The 25,945-nt window shown below is 40.3% G+C and overlaps 2 protein-coding genes across 7 annotated transcripts; both read left to right on the top strand.

Moving 5' to 3' along the window:
- The first annotated feature begins 1,961 nt into the window (after positions 1 to 1,961).
- On the top strand, positions 1,962 to 9,332 carry cunh5orf63 (chromosome unknown C5orf63 homolog). Its single transcript, XM_047015058.1, has 4 exons — positions 1,962 to 2,044; positions 8,592 to 8,700; positions 8,842 to 8,898; positions 9,007 to 9,332. Exons 2-4 carry the CDS (start codon positions 8,599 to 8,601, stop codon positions 9,190 to 9,192), a joined length of 345 nt encoding a protein of 114 aa, XP_046871014.1. The 5' UTR covers positions 1,962 to 2,044; positions 8,592 to 8,598; the 3' UTR covers positions 9,193 to 9,332.
- A 264-nt stretch (positions 9,333 to 9,596) lies between these two features.
- LOC124463235 (E3 ubiquitin-protein ligase MARCHF3-like) lies at positions 9,597 to 25,697 on the top strand. Of its 6 annotated transcripts, XM_047015051.1 has the most exons (7): positions 9,602 to 9,748; positions 15,503 to 15,618; positions 15,854 to 15,920; positions 16,136 to 16,446; positions 21,164 to 21,368; positions 23,455 to 23,664; positions 24,376 to 25,697. In XM_047015051.1, the coding sequence occupies exons 4-7, from the start codon at positions 16,193 to 16,195 to the stop codon at positions 24,532 to 24,534; spliced, it is 828 nt and encodes a 275-aa protein (XP_046871007.1). In that variant the 5' UTR covers positions 9,602 to 9,748; positions 15,503 to 15,618; positions 15,854 to 15,920; positions 16,136 to 16,192; the 3' UTR covers positions 24,535 to 25,697. The 6 variants fall into 6 exon arrangements, 5 of the variants coding, with proteins under 5 accessions (XP_046871010.1, XP_046871008.1, XP_046871007.1 ...); XM_047015054.1 differs by lacking the exon at positions 15,854 to 15,920 and having other exon boundaries at positions 9,601 to 9,748; positions 16,311 to 16,446; XM_047015050.1 differs by lacking the exon at positions 15,854 to 15,920.
- Positions 25,698 to 25,945: the final 248 nt, after the last annotated feature.

Genomic DNA, 25,945 nt, shown 5'->3' with positions numbered 1-25,945 from the left:
AGGCTCTTCTCAGATAAATCCTACAGCGAAACAAATAATTTACATGTACAAACATAATTTTGGTATAGAAGCAGTTGCTATTAAAATCCTGTAGATGGTGATATTATACCGTTAATCTGCAGAACTAGGAGCGCATGCAATCTTAAGACTTTGTCCAAGATCCTTCTGTGCTAAATATTAAACAACAACATGTGACTACCAGTAATTTACATCCAGTATTGTGTTTATGGGTTGTTAGGTTGTTTGATTCATAATTTAGGCAAACAGCACATCTTCATGTGTTCATTCTATTTTAAACAAACCCCAATCAAGTACTCAACATACCATTTTGATGATGTGCATTACATTCAGTCAAAAGTAGGCCTACAATAAACAGTAGTAGAACACTTTATCCATATAATATAAAACTTGTTCAACACTGGCAAGAATGGAATGCATCGATAAACCACCTAATTAAAATAATACTGACTTTTCAATATCCAAAGCAGTGGGCTGTTCCGTCTGCTTAACCATTGGCTCTTCTTCCATCTGTGTGAGGAGCAAACCTCCAACCTTTAGCTCTATACAGACAAGACACAATCACTCATAACATAAATGTACCTGGCTTGTTGAGAGATATTTTAGATAGGCTACTCACATTTTGGATAGGGTAGTAAAAGTCAGATATAGTATTATGTGTGAAGTAGGCTATCAATCAATATAATAAAATATATGGTAGGCTACCGTAGGTGCAGAGAATAGGCAAAACCAAAATGCCTATTGTAAACTGCTGGGAAGCTGCAAGATTTCCTTTCATAAATAATACATAGTAAATAATTCCAAGATTTCATATTTTCCTCCTTCGCTTTGGATCACCTGCTGATTTCAAGGTTCGTGTCAGTTGTCCTGGTAACCGGGTGGCCACCGGGGACATTGGAGGTGGTAAAGGTTGAAAGCATTCCTCATCAGGATCTTCATAACGAGGAGGAACCGTGATGTGGTATTGTTCCGCTAGATTGCACATTCCTTCAAATTACAGTTATCAATTAATTGGCAAGCACCCGAGACGGTTCACAGCGAGCGATTGAACAGTAATTAGCATAGGCTATGTCTATTAAAACATTGATGGATTTATCACATGCACAAAAGATTCTGCACTTGTACAGTGACAAAATAGGCTATACCTTGTTACCTAGGCCTACTCATCGTCTGTATCTGTGCTCGAATTATCTTTCTGTCTTTAAGGGGGTCTCTCTATAGCCTATCACAAAGTTGGCATAAGAACGCACACAACAGAGATCTTTTTTGTTGGATTAATGGATTTCTTGTAATTAATTTCAACATCAGACATGCTACTGTAACAGGTCAGATGTAACAAAAGTGAGAACGATTCGGCGAACCCCCGACCCTTTAGGGGGGTCCGGGAGCATCCTCCCCCGGAAGAACATTTCTTAAAATTTAAAGTTAACCGCATCAATCTAGTGCACTTTTGAGAGCAAAATTAAGAGGCTACAACAATGTAGAATCTGTGCTGTTGTAAACAATGTCATGTTATTTTAACCAGCCCCTGATAGGCTGTGAGGTTTAGGCAAATAGGAATGACGATTGGTTCCAGAGCCAGTTGTGAAGTTGCTAACTGTGTGCTGCGCCACCATTCAATCCAGAAATAGTTCAGCACACAACGTCTGATAACATAATACATTGTTATAGCATAGCTAATGGCTATGTATTCATTTGCGTTTACAAGTTTTACAAATGCATATTTTTTGCTGCTTCTCTTGCGTACGTTATGACCTCTACTATTTATTATTATTAATATTTATTATTATTTTAGCAGGATAAAAATTCACTTGTATTAAAAATATGGGTTAACCATCTGATGTGTGGATTTTGAAATACTTATTATGCCCATCCAACACCAGTCAGGCGTAGGCCTACACTTTGAACTGTGGACCTTTATGATTGACAGCTAGCCGACCAATCCGAATATTTGCTGGGAACAGGAAGGAAAACCACCAATTGGTAACTTCTTTCGTTGAGGCTTGAGGATATAGGCTACTTTAAGGTGAGGTTTTAGGCGAATAACTTGGTAAACTATAACCATATTACACAGGGCTAAAGTCTGCATGTAGCCTACATGTTGACGGAATGTCTCAAAGAATGTGTAGGCCTACATCGATGATATAGAGATCTATTTATAACAACCAAAAGACGCAAGACAACGTTAAATATACTTTAGCCTACATTACGAATGAAAGCTTCCACCTACGCAAATGGTGTTACTGTTTTTACTCTCATTTCTGTGTGATTCATTTAGTACGTTGCCTTTCATGCGTCGAATTTTAACAGTCACTCTTAAATTTAGTTGACGTCTTCAAACATCAGTAGACTCCGACGTGCGTCTCTTCGCACTTCAGTTATGGTGGCTTAGAGGAAATAGCCATAGATTTAAAGTGGAACTGAACTGCGATTAGATACAGTGATATTATAATAGTAGGCTATATACATTTAATGACAAAAAATATATAGAACATAGGCTACAACTGTATGCCATATTCAATCAATAATCGAAATCTCTAGTGTGTAAAATGTACTTAAAAAGAACAGGGCACCGCCATGTTTATTAACGAATACATCTGACGTCACGAGAATGGTTGCGCTCAATTTCAACCCGCTAAACTGCATAAAAAATTGAAGAAAATCGACCCATCATCTCCCTGTTCATCCTATGGCGTATGCTTTCGAACCAATACGTTATTATGTACCCGCAGGACCGCAGTTGTTCCATATGATGCAGAATATGTGGTATTGTCGGAAGATATAAATATAGTTAACACTGACAGGTTGAACAACACCGAGTGGTGTAGACCTAGGCCTACTTGTAGCTAGCTCAGTGGCGGCTGGTGAAAATTATTCAAGGTGGGGCTGTGAAATATTCAGTCAATTCAGTCAATTAATGCACACATATAGCAAATGTACGGTGGCCCTGAAGTGCAACACACAACGGCAAATAGCAAAACACAACGGCAAATGGCAAAACACAACGGCAAATAGCAAAACACAGGCAAATAGCAAAACACAACGACATTAACTTCTGACGGAAAAGGTAGGGCCTAGCAGAAGATGGACCTTCCTGATTGGACAGACGGACTGTCTGTCTTATAACAGGAACTACTACATTTGTCAGTAGCTTGGCTGTAACGTCGCTATTTATAAAAACTAAGTAACTTTTCAGTAGCTAAGCTCTTTTATTGATCAAGTAGCGCAGTAGCGTCCTCGAAAGCTAATTTCTCCTGGACACATCTGAAAAGCAAAGCACGGAAAAAGCATCTCACATATCCCGTTCTGCAGTTCACGTTACAACCGATCTCACTAGAACTGAGTACAGGAGGGCTATGATCATCTCATCTCCACTCACACAGTGCCTGCGCGGCCAGTCTGACTAGATAACAGCAATTGTCATAAGCATTTTGGATTAGGCTATTGTTCCATAAATATATCTTAACACATGTTAGCCTTTATCTGGCTGACAGTTGTGTTGATCACTAAAATTGTATTGACTTGGCATGCAGTTTGTTTAACTGAAAGTAATGTATCAAGCTACTTTTGACTGATTTTTGTAACTTAGGTTGCTAAATTTTTATGACAGCTTCTGTGTAGTAGGCCTAAAGCTGAATGTTTTGTTGAGTAGCTAGTAGCTTAGCTCACTATACATTTACATTTATGCATTTAGCAGATGCTTTTATCCAAAGCGACTTCCAAGAGAGAGCTTTACAAAAGAGCATAGGTCACTGATCATAACAACAAGGTACTATTAGTCCCAAACATTGCAAGCAGCCAAAACATGAAGCATACATTGTGAAAAAAACTAAACAAGTGCCAAAAGGGAAGACCCATAAGAGCATGCAGTTATACAAGTAACAAATTAAAACAACATGAACCACAAAAAGTGCACGACTGTACCCGTAGGAGAACAATCAACAGTAAAATATTTCACAGCGAGTATAAGACTTAACTTCGTTATAACCAGAGCCATAGAAAAAGAGAGTTGCGACACTTCCATAGACTCCCATTGTTATCGAGGAATGCGGAAGTTAAGCGTGTCTCATGCAACCTATAGTTCCAAACATTGTATTTTCCACCGTTGAACCCCATTCATTTTCAGTGTCTACGAAGTAAGTTAGCTGGTAAATTGATGAAAATCATGCATTTTTTCATATTTCAACCACCACATATCAATTGTTATGAGTAGTATTTCATATGGCCAACTTAAGATAAACATTTTCGTAAGATTATAGCTTGTTAGATTCTAAATGCAGTTAGAGCTGTTAGAGCCATATATGGCTTATGGGGTCCGAAGCAAGTGAGCTGGTAAATTGATGAAAATCCTGAATTTTTTCATATTTCTACCACCACATATCAATTGTTATTAGTAGTATTTCATATAGCCAGCTGTAGAGAAAATGTATTGTAAGATTATGGCTTGTTAGATTATAGCTTGTTAGATTCTAAATGCAGTTTGCGCTAGACTATAGTAGAGCTATGCAACACTTTTACTGTAGCTAGCTAAAGAGCATGTGAATCAACCAGAAGTTCGTTGGTTTATAGTCTGTCAAATTAGTTCTAGTTATTGGTGTTCTTTGGCATACACAGTTTACAGAATCTGCTCTTATTAGCCTATAGTACATCTGATTATATCTAGCAACAATGAATTGCAGATTAAAGCCTTGGGTCCCCTATCGTCCAGCAACGCTCGGCAGGAATTTCAGGTCCACTCAATAGCTATAGTAGCTAGTTAGTTAGCTCAACTAGATGCATCTACTACTGCGGTCTAAGTTTTGTGAAAAGCAGACATTAAGATCACCTGCTCACTACAAACAAAAGGAGTGGAAGAACACTGGACATATTGTACAATAAAATGTTTTATTGAATTGCAGTTGGTTGCCTTGTACATTCTGTTCAATTTTTTTCTATTGAACAGTTGCCGGTGATCATGGTTAGATTCAACTTGCATCAAGTACAAACGTGTTGTTAATGTGGTAAATTGTAAGTGGGCTGATGAAGAAAAAAACAGTTGAACAAATCCCATTTACTTCAACAGTCGAAGGTTAAACGTTAAGTGGAACAATATAGGCTAGCATAGCCATTTCCAGCTCTGCTTCACAATATTGCGTTATGCATTATAAGTTAATGTTATACATACATGTTAATAAAGTAGCATACATACATGATACAACACACCAGTAACCAATTGATATTGTGTTAATATACCGAAAATATCCGTGAATCGAGATGGTGCTGCTGTCGGTCCCGCCGAAAACCATTCAAACACATTGACAGCAGTGGGTTTTCATTTAACTACAGCGAGCTACCGGAACCACGTGACAAAAAAGCTCTAGCTTTTTTCCTGCGTTTCACTGGCAGTGAGTGTTCACAATGTTGTAGTTCACTCCATTTTTCACCAAAAACGTCAGCGAGGACTGCCTAATGTAGATAAGAGTCAGCTGAAGATAGCCAGAATATCGGATTTCTTCAACTGAGCCTGTTTCATTCGTAATTTGCCTGAGAAAGCGACTTCCGTTGGCCAGCTCCATTGAAAACCATTCAAAAAAGTTGACAGCAGTGGGGCTTTTTGGAACTACAGCGAGCTACATGAACCACGTGATCACGTGTCGGCGAGATCAAAGCGTGTCGCAACTCTCTTTTTCTATGGCTCTGGTTATAACTAACCTACAAGAGCAACACATATCAAGTACCTTGCCCATCACTGCATATAAGTACACAGAACATAACACGTTGTTAACGTGGTAAATTGTAAGTGGGCTGATGAATAAAAAAACGTGTTTAACAAACAAGTCCCATTTAGGCTACTTCAACAGTCGAAAGTTAAATGTTCAGTAGAACAATAGTCCTCAATCATTAGGCTACAGTACGCAGCTAGCATAGCCATTTCTAGCTCTGCTTCACAATATGGCTGCCTATTGTTATAGATTAATCATGTAATACAGCGGTTCCCAAACTTTTTAGGCCACGCACCCCCTAGTACATCCCTAACGGGTTCACGCACCCCCACTCCCCCACACCTTTAAAAAAGAGCAACAGTCTAATATATTAAGCCGCATTCAAATCGTACCAATGAGAGAACAGTTTGCTAGCGCGTGGAGTTTGTTTACAAGATTTAGTCCGCTGTTAAATGTTGCAGTGTAAACACAAACCGAACAAAGGGGCAACAGCAATATTTTATCATATTCCCTGAATCGGAACAAAGCAAACAAACTATATGGGTGAAAACGCCCTGTTTTAGCAGAGTAGATTTCTGCAGCGATCCTGGCGTAAGTATTTGACCCAGTGTTAACAGTGCAGTTGAAAGAAACACGTTTTCTGAACTAGCTCTCATGGGAGAGAAACAAGAGAAATATGTATTTGACAGGAACACATCAATGTATATGCTCAAGTCACGTGCCAATCTTGCTGGCGTTCATGCAAGAAATAGTTTTGGCTTGCTAATGTTGTTGCTAATGTTGCTAATGCTCTGACATTCTGATTACGCTTCGGATGCCATCAAGCGGGAGCTCTGGTCGTATCAGTCCTTCACTAACCAATCAGCATTTATTAGCATAATGCTAGCGTGTTATGGGCAACAACGACTCACCCTGTAAGAAATCAAAAGGACATAAGTACTCGTTCATTCAACTTTCGACGTATAATCAATGTTGAACATGCAAAAACTATAATCAAATCGGATATTTCTCAACGACAATCAGGCGAAAGAGACAAATTTAGCCGTTTAGCTTCATAGACTCCCATTCAACATGCAGTCGCTCGCGATCACCCCCAGTGGAACTGTGGTGGAACTGCAGCCAAATTCGGTACAATGGGGTTTAATAGGGAGTGGCATGGCTCTCCTTAAACAGGCTCTGGTACAACCAAAGAACGTATAGAGGGTTTTAACCGACGTCACGTTCTGGGTGGTAACCCGGATGCTCGGCCATATTGGAGGCACTCGGTGTAAACAACTGAACGGAGTACAACCAAAGAACGTATATTCTATACTCTTTGGTACAACTGTAGCCATGTCTAAACAAGCGAAATGGTCATCAAAACGCGTCCAAGATCCAAAGGCATATAGGGAAGGACTTGGACCACAAGAAAAGGGTCGATATTTTGAGAAATTAGGATTTATTGGCGGTGCAGATCCCTACCAGTTAGCTCCCTCTACTTGGATCCGTGACGACCCGGTGATTCTGCCTTCAGTTGGATATCCCGATATTGTTAACTACCAGGTTTTCTCGCCGAATCCATACACATGGGGTAGTTTGATATGAATTATATTATGTCAATGTCAGCTTTACAGTAAAATAAGCGCACAGTAAAAACAATAAAGCAGTAATTGTTTTTACTATTAAAAATATTATCATTACAATAAAAAATGTGTTATGAGCCGCTGAAATAAGAATTTCACAATACCTGACAAGAAATGTGCCGAACAAATACCGATGTTGTCCAGATTTTTCCCTCGTAGATCTTGGTTGAGCATTGCCAACCACAAGCGCCTCCTTTCCTTTGATAATCTCTGGCATTCCTCTCCCTGGTTTTTAATAACTTTTGGAAGTCGATAATATTCCAAATGTTTTTCTCGATCTGTCCTATTGGTACAACCTGTAACACGGCAATAATTAACCATTTTCCTTGACAACGTTGGGTATATACTAGCATGGCTCTGCCCTCCTACGTACTTCTGCTCAATTTGGATTTTGCTTCTGTACTAGGTCTGGGAGTTTGACTTTGAAGTCGGTTTTCAGAAAAAAAAAATTGTAGGTCCAATCAGCGAACAGAAGGAGTGGCTGAGAACTATGACATTAATGTCGTGCACTAGTTTGAGTAGTTCAGTAATGGCGGCGGAGAAAGATGCGAGCGAAGCTATTCTGCGGTTGTGGCAACGCTGCCGAATTCATTAGGTTAAAGCCAGAGCAAGAACATTCCTTGCTGAGTTTTGTTGGTGACCATGATGTTGTGGCCCTCCCCCCCATGGGGTTCGGGAAAAGTTTGATTTTCCTGCTATGGCAGCTAGCTCCGTTACAGTACTGGTGAAGGAGTTGGCTAATGCGAACGCTTGCGATTGGTTATGGCAAATCAGAGTGGCTCTGGGCAGATCCAATCGTTTTAAACTTCAACAGAGGACCCGCCTTCAAGGAAGTTAACGTTTGTCAATGGAGCGATCCCAGACCCTCTGTACAAATGAAATGTACGAGGGTCTGGTTAGGACCAGGCTAGGTATATACTTCAGTGCCTGTGCTTTGTTGTGATGCGGAGTGCCTCCAATATGGCGACTTTCGGTCTGATGACACGTCGTGAAAACCCTCAGCTACAAGCCAAATGTATGACGGTAAAATCTATAGGAGGCTTACCATAAGATAATTTCGGCGACAAGCATGCATATCCCTGTACGGTGGGTTCTACTTGTGCTATACTGTATTGACATTTGCAACTGAAAATGGGTACTGATAGTCCCCTTTGTCCACACAAAGGTCTAAACTATGTTTGATTGTTATTTCTCCAATATACTGTTTAAACTGTTATTTTATGTCAGTAACTGGTAAATTATTTTGCAGGAAGAGAATGCTAATATCAAGAACTTTACATCGGATGAGGACCTCTGCTTATCTGCCTCAAAGATTTTTCTCTCAAAAGGAATTACCCTCTCTTACGCTATTTACCAAGGTAAAGCATAATTGTTAAGCCGAACAGAAGATTACATTTTGGAATTGTTCATTTCCCAAATGGGGGTTACTTAGTAATCCAATATGTGTATTGATGTCTTCAAAAACATGTAATGACCTCAGTCATTCTTAAAATGTTCAGGACCCATGTCCATTATGTGAAGAAGCAAAAGAAGTCCTTGAACCATTCAAACACAGGGTGAGTGTGGCTTTTAATCATGTTGTTTTACAAAGACTTTAGGGATATTAGTGGTCATAAATGTATTTTCTCTCTCCCCTTTGTTCTGTTTCCCCCGATTGTGAGCAGTACATTTTTCAGCAGGTGGATATCAGCCTGCCGGAAAACAAAGTTTGGTATGACAGATACAAGTATGACATCCCGGTGTTCCATCTTAATGGGCAGTTTCTGATGATGCATAGAGTCAATACTTCTGTTTTGGAAAGACAGTTGGAGAAAGAAGAGGACAAACTGAGACATTCAATACATGTATGAAGTGTGTGTGTATGGGGGGGAGGGGGGGGGGGGGGGTGTCAAGATTAACTTACATTTGTGTCAAGGTGGTTGTTCATGAAGAGTTTTGTAAAACATGAACTGAGTATTGAGAAATGCCTCTAACCAATTGTACAAATTAAAATATATATACATATGTAACCACGTTTTTTTGTGAATTAATGTAATAACCATATTTGTGTCTCATCTGTTCATGATCGAAGGTAGTCAACAGGCATATCAAATTAGATTTTTTATTGAAGGGCATGAAGAAAATGCGAGATTTTATTCATACCACTAGGATGCGCTAGGGTACTCAGAGCTGTACAATAATATTACATTCCCAAAGACCCTCCCATAGCTTACACTTTGCCATTGAGATACTCTGATTGGTTTGTGGAAACTGTAATGTCTACTGGCTAGACCGACCACTGTACTCAACAGCTGACCGTGAAGTTTGCGTGCATCCCTGATATCACAACAGAAGAAGAATTCAATTATAGACTACGTTATCGCTACTAGGCTATGTGTTATCTTAAATTAATACCATGCAGTAAAGGTAAGCTGTAATTTTTTATACGTAAATAATGTTACACGTTTGTCGTTCTGTCCTGTACACCCAACTGTCAAAACAATGCGTTTTATTTTAGCATTGCTTTGGGTAAATTGTAGTTTGTTTGATTGCAAGTGTTTGGGCTGGCATCGAATGTCACTTTTAAAATTCACCTTAAAAACGGTAACACTGTCATTGACCAGACATAGTTATAATCGTTGTTATATATAATATTTTTTAGTCCTGTAACAATATACAATCTCTTTAAAATATTTAGAAATATATAGTGAGTATATGCAGCTCCCGATTTTGCACAAGTCATGGCAACAACACAGCTTGGACACATTAGCTCAAAAAACTTGATTAGTAAGTGCATTTATTGTACAATTGTCAGTGTGTTCATCTGTTGCATTGGCTGATTGCATTCTTAAACATGGACAAATTGATTTAGGCTATTAACATAGTAATATCTGGATCTCCTTTTGAATAACCGTATATGGTGAAAAAGTGGAATTGTCGTATTGAGGTTTTATATGGCCTTTAATATCAAACAACCCAATTAAATAAATCACCAAGTGGTTAACTAGATATCATACATTACAGTGCTGCTTGGTTGACCCCTGTAGTTGGGCTCTCTTAAAAAGGGCTTGTTTCAAGATGAAGTGGAAGCTCTTCAGAGGTCAATCTAGCCAAGGTTGATCTGGAGTGCTCTCATGTGTACTTGGCATCTAATGGGGTTATGCCTAAATTGAACATGACTTATAAGGCAATCCGTTATCAGTACCAGTGCCTGTAACAATTTATCTGCCTTTGTGGTCCCCTAATATGTTTGTGTTTATGCTTGATTTGAATCTCATGTCCTAACACTGGTACAAGGATAGTTGTTATTTCCCTTTGGTTTAAATCCACATTCAGGTTTAGATTAAATACAACCCCCCTAATTCCTTTTCAGATTTAACCATCAAAATCCTTGCTCCTCAAACAGCTTGTTACTAAGCATTGGTACAGAAGCCTCATCCAGCTACCATCCACGTAAACAGTCATGACGTAGTTGTATGTTGTTGATAAACAGCACAACACTTCAGTAAAGACATCACCATATTGTGGTCCAGTTGGCCCTGGGCCAAACTAATCCAGTTTAGCATTAATGGACAAAGCTATGACAGGAGTTATTAAGTGTAGTTAAGCAGCCGTAGCTAAAATACAAACTGTTTGAGAACCACAAGCTGTGGACTTCATCCATGTCAGTTTCTTTACCTCCTCCCTAAGAGGGCTTTGTTCAGAGCCATGACAGTTAAAGTCACTCTATTAATTGGACAACGCATGACATCGCTAGAGCTTTCATAGACAGTCAGCTCTTAATTCCATTGGTATGCCAGTCTGAGCTGAATACACACATGCTAAACTATGGGGGATGTCTCACCATGGCATTTGACAAAAGTGAGTGACTTTACACAGAGGCTTGACCTTTAGAAGTTATCTAGTTTAATAGTTAGCCTCAAGCCCTGTTTAGTGTGATTTATTGTTCGTGGTCAACTATCATGTTGCGTAACTTTTGCAATTCTGTCAGAGTAATAGGCTCCACAAAAGTAAATAACTCTCCTTGCAGCAACATACTTTGCCCTTACCCATACTCTGTGATCAAAACCACAAGTATTATGTAGTTACTACAATAATACTTCACCTAAATATATATTATGTTTGATTATGACTGTGGCATGATAGTAAAGTACTAAGGTAGATAGTAGTTATGTGAGGAAGTTGTGATTAAAGGACTTACAAAAAAAAAGGGTAAAGAGACTATCTAATGTGTGACCCTGCAGCTGCCATAAGGGCAGCATGGGGTCCTCATCACACATTGGTTGGTTGGCAGCATGCCTGGGTGGGCACTGGTCCTGGCATACAGCTATTTCCATTTGTACTCTCCCCTACAGTGCAGCCACTATGGGATTTATATCAGAAAGAAACACAGAAACCATATTTTGGAATCCACTTTGGTTTTCTTGGAATACTGAAGGGGAATGTTAGCTATGCAGTTAGCAATGCACCCAGAGGCTTGTGAGAACGGTTGAGATAATTGTGTAGGCCCTGCAGTCAGTGAAAATAGAGGAGAAGGCCAAGGACACGTTTAGATGTATTCAATGCAACAAAGTTAATTGCTTTGAAACGCTGAAATGTTAACCGTGTGTGCTGCAAGACATTTTCACAAAAATGTTCTCGTTGGCTGACGTATCAAAAGTGTGTATTTGAAAAACGTATTGCAGCCTACTTAACTTATTATAATTTTCTTTCTCTTATTGACACCTCATTATGGAAAAAGATTTAAGCATATGTTGTGTAAACCAACATCACTTTGTGCTAAGAAAGCATGAACCATATGAGTTGTACCAAAACTAAATAATATTTTGCGTCTTCAAATGTAAACCTTACCTACTCATGCATTGTGGGAATTTGAGGTACGGTGAAATTTAGAAAATGAATTTCCCAGTTCCCATCAAAATGCCCTAGTTCTTACAGACTGTCTGAATGAACTTTAATTTCCCCCAATGAGTTTTCTAAGTGGCGGGTCCTTATGGATGGAATTAGGACTGGCTGGATACTAGCTGTGGTCAGCAGGGTAAGGTTTGTGGAAACCCGCCTGTCAAATGGGTGTGGGAGATGCTATTTTTAAGCTCCACTGGTCCCTTTCCCACAGTGCTTGGCCCTGAGGATTGTATGACCTCAAGGGGGTAGACCTCAAGATGATACAATAGGCCAACATGACTTGTTAGCAGACAATGCTAACAAGCCAGTATGTTATCCCAATGCAGCTGGTCACTCTTGCCTTTTGGTAGTCTGCATTAAATCCTTATTGACTTTATTTCAGTTTTCTGGGGGATCCAACAAGTGGATGTTTTTGAAATGGCATGGAGATAATGGAATCAAGCCTTATGGTAGAGAACCACAACTTGATTATACTTGAGTATACGTAGAAAATAAACTAGCAACAACTGTCAACCATTTAGGGGAGGTGGCAATAGACCGTCAATAGTAAACTTTATGGAGATACATCTTAACACAGAATGGTTACTACAACTTTTACACGTTGAAGTTGTACCTCAAAAACATTTGATAAAATTCAAATTCAAACTAAAGTTCAAAAGCAAATACCGCACCCTTTCTTGTAAAGTGCTGATCAGAGAGACATGTTCAACTAGTGGGTTGAGCTGAGCAGAAGGAACTACTATGTCAACTGTCACAGAAGCACAGCTGTGACTAGAAGGCAGGAGAGGCATCCCTGAACAACTTGTCATTTGATGGTGTAGGTCAAATTCTGTCCGAATGCTTAGTTGGCACACTCAACACTCAAGATCCTAAATCTCATTTCACTCTCTGACCACCCACTGTAAATAACACGGTTAGCTTATCTTGAAGGAGATATGTTTTATAAGCTGTAGTTTGCTAAATGTGCAAACTGACAAAAGCGTTCACACAAAAATTATGATCCTTGGCTTTTTAGGTTTCAAGATAAGATGGTTTACCTCTCATTGTGGTCATAGTCAAAATATGTTTTTTGATTAGAATGGCACAACATTTCTAACTGTTAAATGCTTTCACTATACTATAGGATAATCAAAATGCTTGTCACCTTTATTTACCTCTGTAATATCAAACATTCCAGATAATAAGAAAACTAGAGCCTTTCTCTGAAAACTAAACACAGGATGTGGTTTTCTCCAACCATGACAGAGCACTTTTTTTCTATCTTATAACAGTTAGGGTCACTTGGCTTCACTTTGTCTTCCCTTCTGGATTCAAACATCCATTAAACACATCGAGTGAAAAGTTATTAACAAATTATTTTCAAATGTAAAGTTGATCAGTAAATAGACAATAGTTGTGGAAAACTAGGTTTAAGACTTACTAAAGTTCTGTAGAATCTCCTTGCAGGCATTCTGAAGGGCTTATCAGGTCACGTCTCTTAAGTACCTTAAGAGAGTCTTTAGGTACTCTCTTAAGTACCTAAAGACTCACCAGACTTAGAATTCTACTCCCTTGTTTTGACTGTATTTGTACTATGATTAGGGTCAAATCACATTCAAAGCTGTCTTTAAGCATGCATGTCAGGCCATTTGACTTCACATCAAACTTAAGACTTTTTACACATTCAAGGTTCAAAAGAGATGGCTGCTACTATGCGTATTGCTGTTAAATGTCTCAAATCAACATGGCATTTAAAGTGCTTCACTGTGTTGTTCTTGGGGGTCATAGATTGGCACGTGTCTCCCTTTTGTCAACAGTGTAATGTTGTTACCCACCTTCACACTAGGCACATTCTGTGCTTTATTGCACCAGTGGAGGCAACTGTGGGTGGCCCTGGATGGCATGTGCTTTTTGAGTCAGCAGACAAGTGAGACCAAGGTACTGGGATTCAACACTAACAATAAGGTCACATTAATGAAAAGAGATGATGGATTGGTATGGAATGTAGTATCAAGGACGAGTGCATGTGTGAGTGAGATTGAGTTTGTATATGTGAGTGCACATTCTCTAGCTCTGTGTATTGAAAGAGTATGTATGTGTGTGAGAGAGTGTGTGCATTCTTTAGAGTTTTTGTTACAACTGAAGCCAGATTAGTGGGAACCACAAACCCAGAAAACGACTACCTTTTTAAGTTTACAGCTGTATACAGTACAGTAACGTCATAACCACCACTCGTTTAGATCTACACCTACTCAAACTGATAAAGGAGCGTAGACATTTTCCACACATTAACTCCTTCCCCTGACACTCAGCCCATATCACGATCTCATAGGCTTGTTGCAAAAACACAGAAAGAGGAAGTGGTTTGACATTTCTCAAACTGATGAACAAATACAGCGTTCCAAGCTCGGCGCACTAGGAGGAGGTTCCGCTTCCTCTCAAATCCAAGCATGCGGTGAAGGGTGAACGTGGGTGACGGTTCCCTCCGCCTTTCAACTTAAAATCTTTCTCTTACACAATTTCCCTCACCTGTAATATTGTACACCACAGCGCGCCATGCAACCCAATATTGCATCGTCAATGAGCCCACAACCTTTTCACGCCATGGTTGTGTTGTGAGTAGTTAATTGGCATGGCTGCAATATAGGCCTACAGGCTGTGAGAGCTCTTTTGGTGGATTCTAGCCTTAACTTAGCTGCACTTGTAAGGGGACTTTCCAGGGCCATAGGGCACCGCCAAAGATCTCTTTCTGAAAGTCCTCTGTGGATGGGAAACAAAGCAGCTAGTAAAATCTATTTTTCCCAAGAAATCTCGCGTAAACTAGCTGAAGGGCTTGTACTGTTAAAAATCTGAAGACAAGAGTGTCAGTGTGCTAGTCAAGAATTAAACCCTTGTACTGTTATTGTCTTGTTTCATATCAATGAATTGCTATGCTGTGGTCATTTGGGGGATCTGTTTACAGAGCTAGCTAATGACAAATGTTGTGAGCAAACAAAAATTTGCATTATCCCTTAATTAGACCATCTTTGGTTTGAAAGCCGGCCAATTTTGGAGTTAGGGTTAGGGTTAGGGCTCAAACATTTGCTGAACAGTATGGCCAGTCATTAGAACAGCAACCCCCCTGGTCACAGTTTTCGATAGGTCACAGAAATCGGTACAACAAACATTGACAGAATGTTTACACCGAATATGGACGTATTCCTTAGCCACATTGCTGAAAATTACTGTTATGTTGACAGCTTAGTTTGTGTTGTCTTTCGACGCCCACTCTATGTTTTCCCTTCCCCTTTCGTTCAGAACCACACAGTATGGCATAGTTGAACCATGACAGTGACGGCTGGCTAGACATCTGTGTTCAGTTTATGGCAGTTGGAATGGAGATTCATCCCCCATGGCCACGATTCATTCAAGAGGTAAAAACAAAAGCGGCAGAGGATAATACATTTTAATCATGTTAAACAGCATGCAATTCCCATGATCCTCTAAGCTTTCCCGAACTGTGTGGTCTCTGACTTCATGCTTTCTCTCAGAGTGAGCTTGAGTAAGTTATAAACAGAATAATCTGTCACAACTACCCACATTAGGAAAATGCATACTGTAGTGTATGCTGTTTGTTATCGGCTCTTTCCGACATTGATCCCCCTCCAGACCCACATCAGAGTTGACCTTCTGAGTTATTTGAACCGGAATACAGCAGGAAGGCCCAGCATATAAGGTCAAACACTGGCTGTGACTTTATTCAATACTGAATTGGATCATTGGATCTTGCTTCATTATACACAATTCCAATTTGGCTATCTTATGTATCTCTTTCTTTCTCTCTCTTTCTCTCTCTCTCTCTCTCTCTCTCTCTCTCTCTCTCTCTCTCTCTCTCTCTCTCTCTCTCTCTCTCTCTCTCTCTCTCTCTCCCCCCCTCCCCCCTCCCTCCAGATGGGAAATCCTCAGTGAGATCGTAGGCCTTTGCCTCAGAGACAACTGTCTGCCACCATGACAACCAGCCGCTGCTCTTTGTTGCCGGAGGTGCTACAGGAGCGGTTGGACAGTGGCCCCTCAGGATACTTGCGTGACAAGGACTGTAATCCAATGTGTGATGTGGATTTCTTAGTAGAGCCCACCCTACCAGGAAAAACAATGGAGGATATGAGCAGTCCAGCAATCAGACAGCCGGAGTATTACATGCAAGTGCCTGCCAAGGATGGTCAGCTGCTCCCACCTGTAGTGGAGGCATTCGCCAAACAGAGGTACTCTTGGGTTGGGGTTGTTGTCGTCTAAAAACATTAATTTTTTGCAGATCTTATGAGTTTTAATTATCTAATTGTATTTTATATTGATGTTTTACCTTGTTTTCTAATCTTAACTGTAGCACTTTGAGATTTGTTTTCAAATGTAAAGTGCGTTAGAAATAAAATCTATTATTATTATTATTGTTGTTAGTTAGTAGGTCAGAATTACCATGATAAAACACGGTAAAATGAACAATTAGTTATTAGTGTGTAATTGGCCAAGGGGTTGTGGAAAAAGCCTCAAACTAAGAAGATATTTCAATATTAACAAACTTCATTTGTGTTTGTTTTTGAATGAAAGTTAATCGGGATAAAGAACTGGAAGTCCACAATACAGTACGAGACGCACATATCACAAAAATGTACCTGACGTGCCGTTTTAGACCAAGCGGTTATAGAAAGTCTAATTTTAGTACCTTAGTTAGTATGTGCAGTATGTGTGACAGGATGTTTGGTCTCAGTCACACACATGCCAGACTGATCCTGTGTATCAAAGTCCAGTCAACATCTCTGGCCACCCATTTCGATCAAATACACACATGTACACATAAAAATACACCTAACAACTCCCAAAACACTCACACACACAGACACTCAAAATACACACATGCCCACATCTACACCATGATTAACACAGTGACACACACGCAAAACATTCACAGAAACAAAAGAGGGCTTTAGCAGGAGCAGCTGCCACAGCTGCAATCATGCAGACTGGGGCACAACTGTTAGCCATACCACAGCCAGCCCGAGTCACCTGCCAGTAGCATGGATCAAATCAAATCAACATTTATTTGTATAGCCCTTTTTACAAGCAATGTCACAGAGGGCTTCACATACGCCCATAGAACTGCCCCTCAAACAACCTATACCCTCAAGGAAGACAAGGAAAAACTCCCAGACAAACTCACTAGAGTACAAAAAATTGAAGAAACCTTGGGAGGAGCAATTCAGTGAGGGATCCCCTCCTCCAGAGACGGTTGGTGAAAGAGAAGAGCAGAACACAGGCTAAACATAGTAATACAGCAGGGAAGTGTCAATGGGTGTTGAAACACCAAAATCCAGTGTTCAACTTCGGTCAGAGTTGGTAAATGTCAGTTTACAGTTTTTCACAATTGTCAACACGTTTCTCAAAACAATAACGGCTTTCTCAAAACTGCACACCCAAAACTGAAAACATCACACACCCCTTTGCAAGATGACTCTTTGCCATCAAATCTCTTAACTGTTTGCAAAATTGATCTCTCGTTTTCATTTGGTACACACAGACATTTCAAATGACACACACATACCATTCATTGAGTACACACTGCTAAGCATTTGTCTGCACACTACCAAGCATTTACCGCACACTGAAGTGCAAAATTGAAAACACAATTATAGAAATGGAACACACCATATGAATGACAATGACTCTGGAAAATGAGCCATTTCTCCTTTTGTAAAATGTCTCGGTGTAGGCCTACTTTTTTTCATAGTCAAACATAAAACAGCACACAAATATGCAGCAAAAAAGTTTTATTTCGGTACACACAGAGAACAGTACAGTACTGTGAACCAGCCTGCTCAACCCCCCCCCCCCCCCCCCCCCCGCCCCCTTCACAAAAATGAATTAGGCATCATGCCTCCGGTTCCTGTCTGGCCAGAGGGCCTCATCCACACTCCTTGATGCGGTCTGTGTTCCGGTTGAATGGGACCCTGTACACCTGTTTCATCCGCATGGCATTCCTGTGAAGAATACGACCCAATGTAGAGAGGCTGGCGGTCTGGATGTTCCTGAATGTAGCATGGTCAGCCAGGATCTTAGTTTGTATTTGTTTATTTATTAGTTTATTTGACAGGGACAATGCAGTTAAACATTGCTACAGAGCAAAGTTTGCAGCTGATGTGATGCACATAGAGATTATAGCAAGAGCTAATTTTCAACTCCCGTCCCTGGACAGCGTTGTGATAGCGTTGTTCTCACAAACCGTATTTAAAATTTCAGTCTCCTATTCGGCTGTGAAAGTGTGTGTTCTTCCTACACGGTGTGGTTCTCTTTCAGTCCTGCAAAATACAAATACTGTGAGCACACTGTATTCTATTGATATGCAGTATTAGTGTACACAAGGCAAATAGATTTTGTACCTGTTCTCCATCCTGAAGGTTCTAATGATGGCAGCAACTGTGAAGCGGCTGAGATTTGGTTGGACCCTCTGGCCAGCCTCCCTCATGCTCAAACCATGGTTGAGCACATGGTCTACCACAGTGGCCTGAATCTCATTAGAGATGACTTCTCCTTCTTTCTCCTCCTTCTTTTCTCCTTGTCCTTCTCCTCCTCTTCCTCCTCCTCATCCTCTTCTTCCTTCTCTCCGTCTTCCTACTCCTCAACCTGCTCCTCCTCCCCCCTTTCCTCCTCTTTCTTGTCCTCCTCTCACTCTCACCCCTCTCCTTCTCTGGTTGTCGATCTCTTCAAAGTTCATTGTTCACCAAACAAAACAAAGGCTCAAGGTACTTTTATGCTGCAGTCCTGATTGCAAATTGCTCAACAGACCTGAAAGTGTAGAGATTTGAATATTTGTGTGTTGTAGGTTGATTCTTTGAGATTTTATTTGAGAAGTGTGTGCAACTACTGAACATTGTCTGTCGTGTTTTGACAACAAGGTGATGTGTAATTGACATCAGAGTGTAAAGAAGTAAAGTCAGAGTCTAATGCAGATAAGAGAGTGTGATGTAGTGCCAAATTGGGTCGAGCGATTGGTACATGAAGTTAAGATTGTGAAAATTGCGCTTTTTGTGTGTTAACAACTGAGAAAAACTATACGCAAAGGTAGCCACAGGGCTGGGGACTGTGATTGGCGCAGCATTGCAGGGGTATGAGGAAAGGGACCGGGAACTCGCTGTTGTCTGTCAGGGAGACCGATGTCCACTTGGCGAATAGCTACAGTTTTGGCAGACTATCACAGATCGATGTCCACTGGCGACAAGGTCCAGTTTTGGCAGACCGACGACAAGGCAGATGCTGACAGCTCAGACCCCCCAAACCAAAGGGAGGTGTGGAGGGGGACAGAGAGAGGAGAGCAGGAATTAGGGAATGCAAGGAGCAACTAACAGTTACAGTGATATAAGAATGACGTCCCCACCAGTCAAGTGTGGACTAGTGCAGCAATTTAGCAGACCAAAAAGGGTATTTGATTCAGCCCTAGACACTAAGATAGCGCCCGCCCCCCCCCAGTTGGAACATGAAATCTGTTCCAGGGAAGAGAAACTCTAAAACACGAATAAGAATACCATGGGTGCCTACAGCTATCATGGATGCTAACCTGTTAAAAGCAAGCACATTTTGATCTATTGTTTATAATCTGCATGATCTATTGTACATTCCTACAGTAAATGATTCTGTAATAATTTATAAATGATTTGGTCTTTAATGTGCATATACCGATGAGCCAAAACATTATGACCTCCCAAACAGCACTGATCCACCGAGGCATGGATTCTACAAGACCCTCAGAGGTGTCCTGTGGGATCATGGACCAAAACATTAACAGCACATCTTTCAAATCCTGTAGGGCCTGGCACACGAAGGACACGATTCATTGTTTGCATACAAATGATTTTATGGGCTAGCTCCAACCTTAGGATCTATGATCCCTATGATCTCTTACTACCACACATCCCATCCAGGTCACTCAGGTCCACTGACCAGTTGCTTCTCGTTGGCCCAAGATCAACGTTGAAGCCCAAAGATTAAGGGGTGATTGTGCCTTTGCAGTTGTAGAAAACTTAGGAGCTATTGCATCTTATATTGGCCACTACACTGCTTGTTTTTTTTATCCTACACATCTAAATTCCTGGGCTTTTAACTTAGTATGAGAGTTGCCTTTATTTGTCTTTTTGTCTGTTGACACTGGTCTTTAATTTTGTATTGTGTTGTTTTATGGCTTTTGCCATTTTGATTGTATAAATGTGACTTTAACTTTGACCAAACAGCATGTTAGGCAGGTGGTCATCATGTTTTGGCTTAACAGTGTACTGTATATACATTTGTATCCTATTTTGAATAGTCTAACTGGCACAAACTACAGGTAATGGTAAATGTCCATCATTGCTGCAGAAACTGTAATTCTTTTATTTTTAGATTCCCTTGGGAATAAGTCAGTTGAATACTGAGTCAGGATACTCAGTGCGCTGTTAGACCATGAATAATGTATTACTGTTGTATCCAGACTAATATTTTGTGATGGCATTGATATGGCTAATGTTCCAAATGTTCTTGGCAGTAAACTGTAGCCTTGCAACTGACCCAAAATGTAGTTTTGCTGAGCTATCGTTTACTCTGTAATTCAATTAAATGAATAACGGTGGGTGTGAGGATGAGTTAAATTGTGTTGTCCTAGAGATGGCTTTGAGATATGTGTGTTCAAAAACACCATTCTTTAAAAATAGTTTTCTAATGGTTTCCTATATTTGTTTGCACTTTCCTACTTCTTTCATCCTCATCTACCTCCCTGTCTCTCCTGTCTCCCCTCATCTACCTACATCCTTCTCAAATACTTTCTTTCTCGGCCCCTACCTCTATCCACTGCTTCATGAATGTTTCCCTCCTGCAATTTCCAACTGGTTACATCTTCACCACCCTTCCCTTTCCCCTTTCTGGCCTATCCACCCTTTCTTCCTTCCACCCTTCCTCCAGTCTTCTCTCTGAGAGGCCAATGTGTCGTATCTGCCATGACGGAGGGGGCCAGGAAGAGCTGATATCCCCCTGCGAGTGTTCAGGCACCCTGGGGACCATCCACCGGAGCTGCCTGGAGCACTGGCTCTCGTCCTCCGGCACCAGCTTCTGTGAGCTCTGCCACTACCAGTTCAATGTCCAGAGGAAGTCTCGGCCACTGCTGGAGGTACCAGATATGCCCAATGCACACACACACAAACAAATGTATGGACCACGAGACATACAGACTTACAATCACAGGCAAGCATATTGAAAATGTCCACACATAAGAAAACTCGCACAATAAAGGGGGCACAAGATCACACTCTCCCAGTCCTAGACTTACATTTAGAACTCACAACACATGCCTTCTTGAGTTTTTATGATTGTGTAGATTGAAAAAAACCTGGTGAATATTAGCATTCACCTAAACATGAGTAATGTTTTAATTGAACACTATATTGTATTGATACATAATATCAATATGCAATCAAATATGTTTACACTGCAAACAGGTTTGCAGACATCTGCATTGTCCACCACATCACACCCCATCTGTCCACTTAATCCCCAATAACACATATGTTTATCCAGCCTTGGCTTAAAATCAGAGCTTTGACGTGTCAGCCCTGGCAAGTAACATCAAAACATGTTTGGTCTTTAATATCTTTTAGCAAATCACTCTTGTACAGTACTGGACCTAGTATGCAGCTGCATGTGTGTTTTTGTGTGTGTGTGACGGCTGGCTTATATGCACAGATGGAATGTGATGGGGGTTGAAGGGAGCTGAAGACACTTTAGGCTGCGGCTAACGACAGTCCATAACTGTTCTCACACTCTTTGGTTCCTCTTAAACTTTACAGCCTAGCAGTCCGATTAAGGAATCACTTCACTATGTTGATTGGATGTGTATTGTATTCCAGCAGACTGGAGCACAGAAGTTGGTTTTCTGTACCCTAAAAATAAATACAAAATTACTCACTTATGAACACATGTGCATTTGCAGAGAACCACCCCTTCAGAAAGTAAAGAAGCCAATGGGTCCCACAGGGACACATGTAACAACAATGTCCTGTGCCTCCATGCCTCCCTTAGGCAGAAAACAAGTTCAAGGGCAGTATATAAGGAAAACACATTTTAAATCACACACAGCAAGCACTCCTTTCTGCATTCTGTCAATAAATACTGAACTTCAAATAGGTTATTACATACTCACTCATCAATAATCAACCCAACCCTTATATGGTCTTTACATCCTCTTACTCATCACTAACCATCCCCCTTTTGAAAGAGAAATCCCTTTTTGGTGATGAGAGAAATAATTGGTTTCCACTCAAATAAATGGAGTGGAGTTTATGAGACTAATTATGGCAAAGCTATTGGGGAATTGACATGATGAAGCATATAAATCACCACATAAATCTACCAGACCACAGCATTTAACGTCTTGAAATTCACTGTCCACAAAAAGAGTCCTCCAAACTATAGAGTAAAACATTGCCACACTGCTTGCATCCACTTGTTTGCTCATGTATCACAGAACTGCCACAGGCGGTACAATACATTGTATTTGCAGGAAGCGTACACATATGGTAATTATACCAAAAAGATGTGTGCTGAGTCACTGTTGTAACTTATTAATAGCTGACATTAAAAAAATAATAATATTGATTTGTCACCTTTTTGGCAGTTAATGAGAAGTTGATGAAGATGTTTTTGTATCTGTAATTATATCTGTAAATTATGAAGTATATTTTTTCTTTGTACTTTATCGAATAATATTGTTTATGAACTATATATCTCCAAAGGCTATCACCAGTCTATTAAAATGAAATCTTCTTTCAGCATTATACATCTTATGCTCACATTATATATATTTTTTCACCTCAACTTCATGTTCTCAATGATTGTGTTTTTCACACACAAATAAACATTTTGTGAACTTACACAGACCAAATAGGAAATGGTCCGTCTGCAACAGGTGAAAGTCCCTGTTCAGAGAGAGGTAATATCCTGTTGAACTTGAAGCAAAACCTAAACATCTGTTAAAATAAGTTAATGTTTACATAACTGGCGTGTCTGCTTGCCAAACCTAATTCCTCCAGCTAAAATGACCAAGTTGACCCGCCTTCTCTCATTGTTACAAAGAAGACCTTATTTGTACATTTTTTGAAATTTGCATTCCTGTGCTCCCTATTTTCCTTCCATCCTCCTTGTACTTTATCCCCTGAACTCACACTTCCCTTCCTCTCATTGGCTCTTTTCCACTGTAGTGGATGCGTAACCCAGGCCTACGTCAGGAGAAACGGACCCTCTTTGGGGATATGGTGTGCTTCCTGCTCATCACACCCCTGGCCACCATCTCTGGCTGGCTGTGTCTGCGGGGAGCAGTGGATCACCTGCACTTTGCCAGCCGGCTAGAGGCCGTGGGTCTCATTGCTCTCACTGTGGCCCTTTTCACAATTTACCTATTCTGGACACTGGTGAGTATAGGACCTGAGGGAGAGGGTTGATAGAGAGAATAGAGTAAAAGAGCCAAGGTGGTCCTGGTCACCATTTACATGGATGGATCATGGAGTGGAGAAAAGAAAGTGGGGTCGGATGGATGGTTCAGGGGTGAGTAGAGATGCCTGTTTTCTCTTCATCATCTGGAGTGGGGTGTTGGAAGTGAAAGGGATTGAGAAAAAAATGGAGGGAAGGTGGAGGTGATTGCTCTTTTACTATTGACCTCTAGTTAAGTGGAGGAGAAAAATATATGGGACAAAGATGACGGTTAGGTGGAATGAGAGATGACAATGGTAAGGTAGGGAAGGAAAGGAAGCAAAACTCAAAAAGTATCTTCTTTGGAACCTGATGAAAGGAGGAATGTGGAGAGGGAGTGATAGAGATAGGCGGGTAGGTAAGCCGTGTTTACCATTGACCTCTTCTGGAACTAGGTAAATCAAGACTGGCTTCTTTCTGTACACTTTGTTTCTACTATGAGAAGATGGAAGGAACTGGCTGATAAAAACAGAGGGTGTCCCTTGGTTTTGTAGATTGTTCGGATATATTGTTCATGTTGCCTGTTTGTGTTTATTGGTGAGTGACTCAGTTCATTGTGAAAAGTAAACCTGAATACCTCCAAATATTTTGATTTTGAAATAAATCCACAGATTAGAGTGATTGCTTCAAACCTCTTCTCCCGTCTCTCGCAGGTGTCTCTCAGGTATCACTGTCGGCTGTATAACGAGTGGCGACAAACCAATCAACGGGTTGTCCTCCTCCTCCCTAAGTCGAACGGTGAAGCCATTGCCCCGCTGTCTTTACGGGGCCCGCCCTGTGAGAAACGGCCATCTAAAGAGACCATAGTCTGATGGCCCCCAACATTTAGTCTCCTCAGAAGAGTTAATGTACAAACTGTACGTAAAGATGTTGGTTCCTTTCACCCTAGACGAGGGCACAGAGGGCACACTTAAAAAAGTGCCACAATGAAATGTGCCAAATTTCCTGTCTAAGTGGCATTGAGCCATGAAGAACTGATAATCTCAGCAGCACACCTATGGATCCGACTGGTTTCTGTTTTTATTTTGAAGAACCCCCCCCACCCCCAAGATTCATTGGCTTTTCTCGGTTTCAACCCATCTTAAAATCAACAAACCAAGGAGGTGGACAACTTTCTGTGATCAAGTGCTGTAACTCTCGATTCCCGTAATGTGTAGAAGAGTTAGTCCTGTTATTGTGACATCTTCAGACCTCCATGATATCAACATTGTTGTTTTCAATGTTAAAAGGGCATTTAATTACTATTTACTCAATAGTACATAACAGATTAAATAAAAACACATTGTACTTGAAGTGTATAAACATTTGATATAAAGCCTTTTGTTCAAGTACTTGAAATAGTTTGCACTCTTAACTAAACCAAACATGTATGTGGGTCTTTGTGCCTCAAACTAGTTTGAAAAAAAGGGCCCCTGCAGTTGCTGCATGGATAGGCAGATGTACACTAACAGTTGATTTTAAAGCAAAGTTGAGAAAGCGTTTAATAGTTCGGAAAATGTATGAACAAAATTTCAATCAATTTATGATGACAAACAAAGGTACATCATAAATGTAATCACAAATAAGCATTGTAGTTGTCTTGACATGACAGTCTTCTAATTTGTCTGTTGTTGCGTGTAGTCTATCTTTGGTCATGGACTGAATACTTACTGCTTTACAGAGTGGATGTGCACTTATTTTGTCTTGTTCTAGAAATGGTCATTGTGTAGCTTAGCAAACTCTTCAGACAATGTTCATAAGGGGCCAAACCACTGTAACTTAGCTTGAACTACCTTTTAAATACACTGTTACTGTTGAAGAAACCAAATTCAAAACATTGCATTCTACCAGATCTCTATAACTCAGATTTTTTTGTTTTTATTTTATGACTGTTGGAGCACTTAACAATTCATATTTATGTTTTTCAACACGTTTTGTTTAAATATTACTTTTGACTGTCAAATTAACAGATTAAAGTTTTGGTGATTATCCCTTCCTTCTACCTCTTCAATTATTGTATGGCTATTGTATAAGCAATATCATCAAACACTTCAAACTGTAACATTGCCTTGTGTTATATTTTTTACAATGACAAGTCTTAAGTCCACAACATTTTTGCCATACTTACCCAGTTAATTCAGGACACACACCATGGCTTAATCAGAAATCATTTCTACCCATTTACTCTTATTTTCATGTTATAGCAGTGTAGAGGGCAGAGCCCTCTTTATGATAATAAATGGT

The sequence above is a fragment of the Hypomesus transpacificus genome, unplaced genomic scaffold (genome assembly GCF_021917145.1).
Source record: "Hypomesus transpacificus isolate Combined female unplaced genomic scaffold, fHypTra1 scaffold_27, whole genome shotgun sequence".
In the NCBI taxonomy this organism is placed as follows: domain Eukaryota; kingdom Metazoa; phylum Chordata; class Actinopteri; order Osmeriformes; family Osmeridae; genus Hypomesus; species Hypomesus transpacificus.
This window is presented reverse-complemented; position numbering and strand designations above follow the sequence as displayed.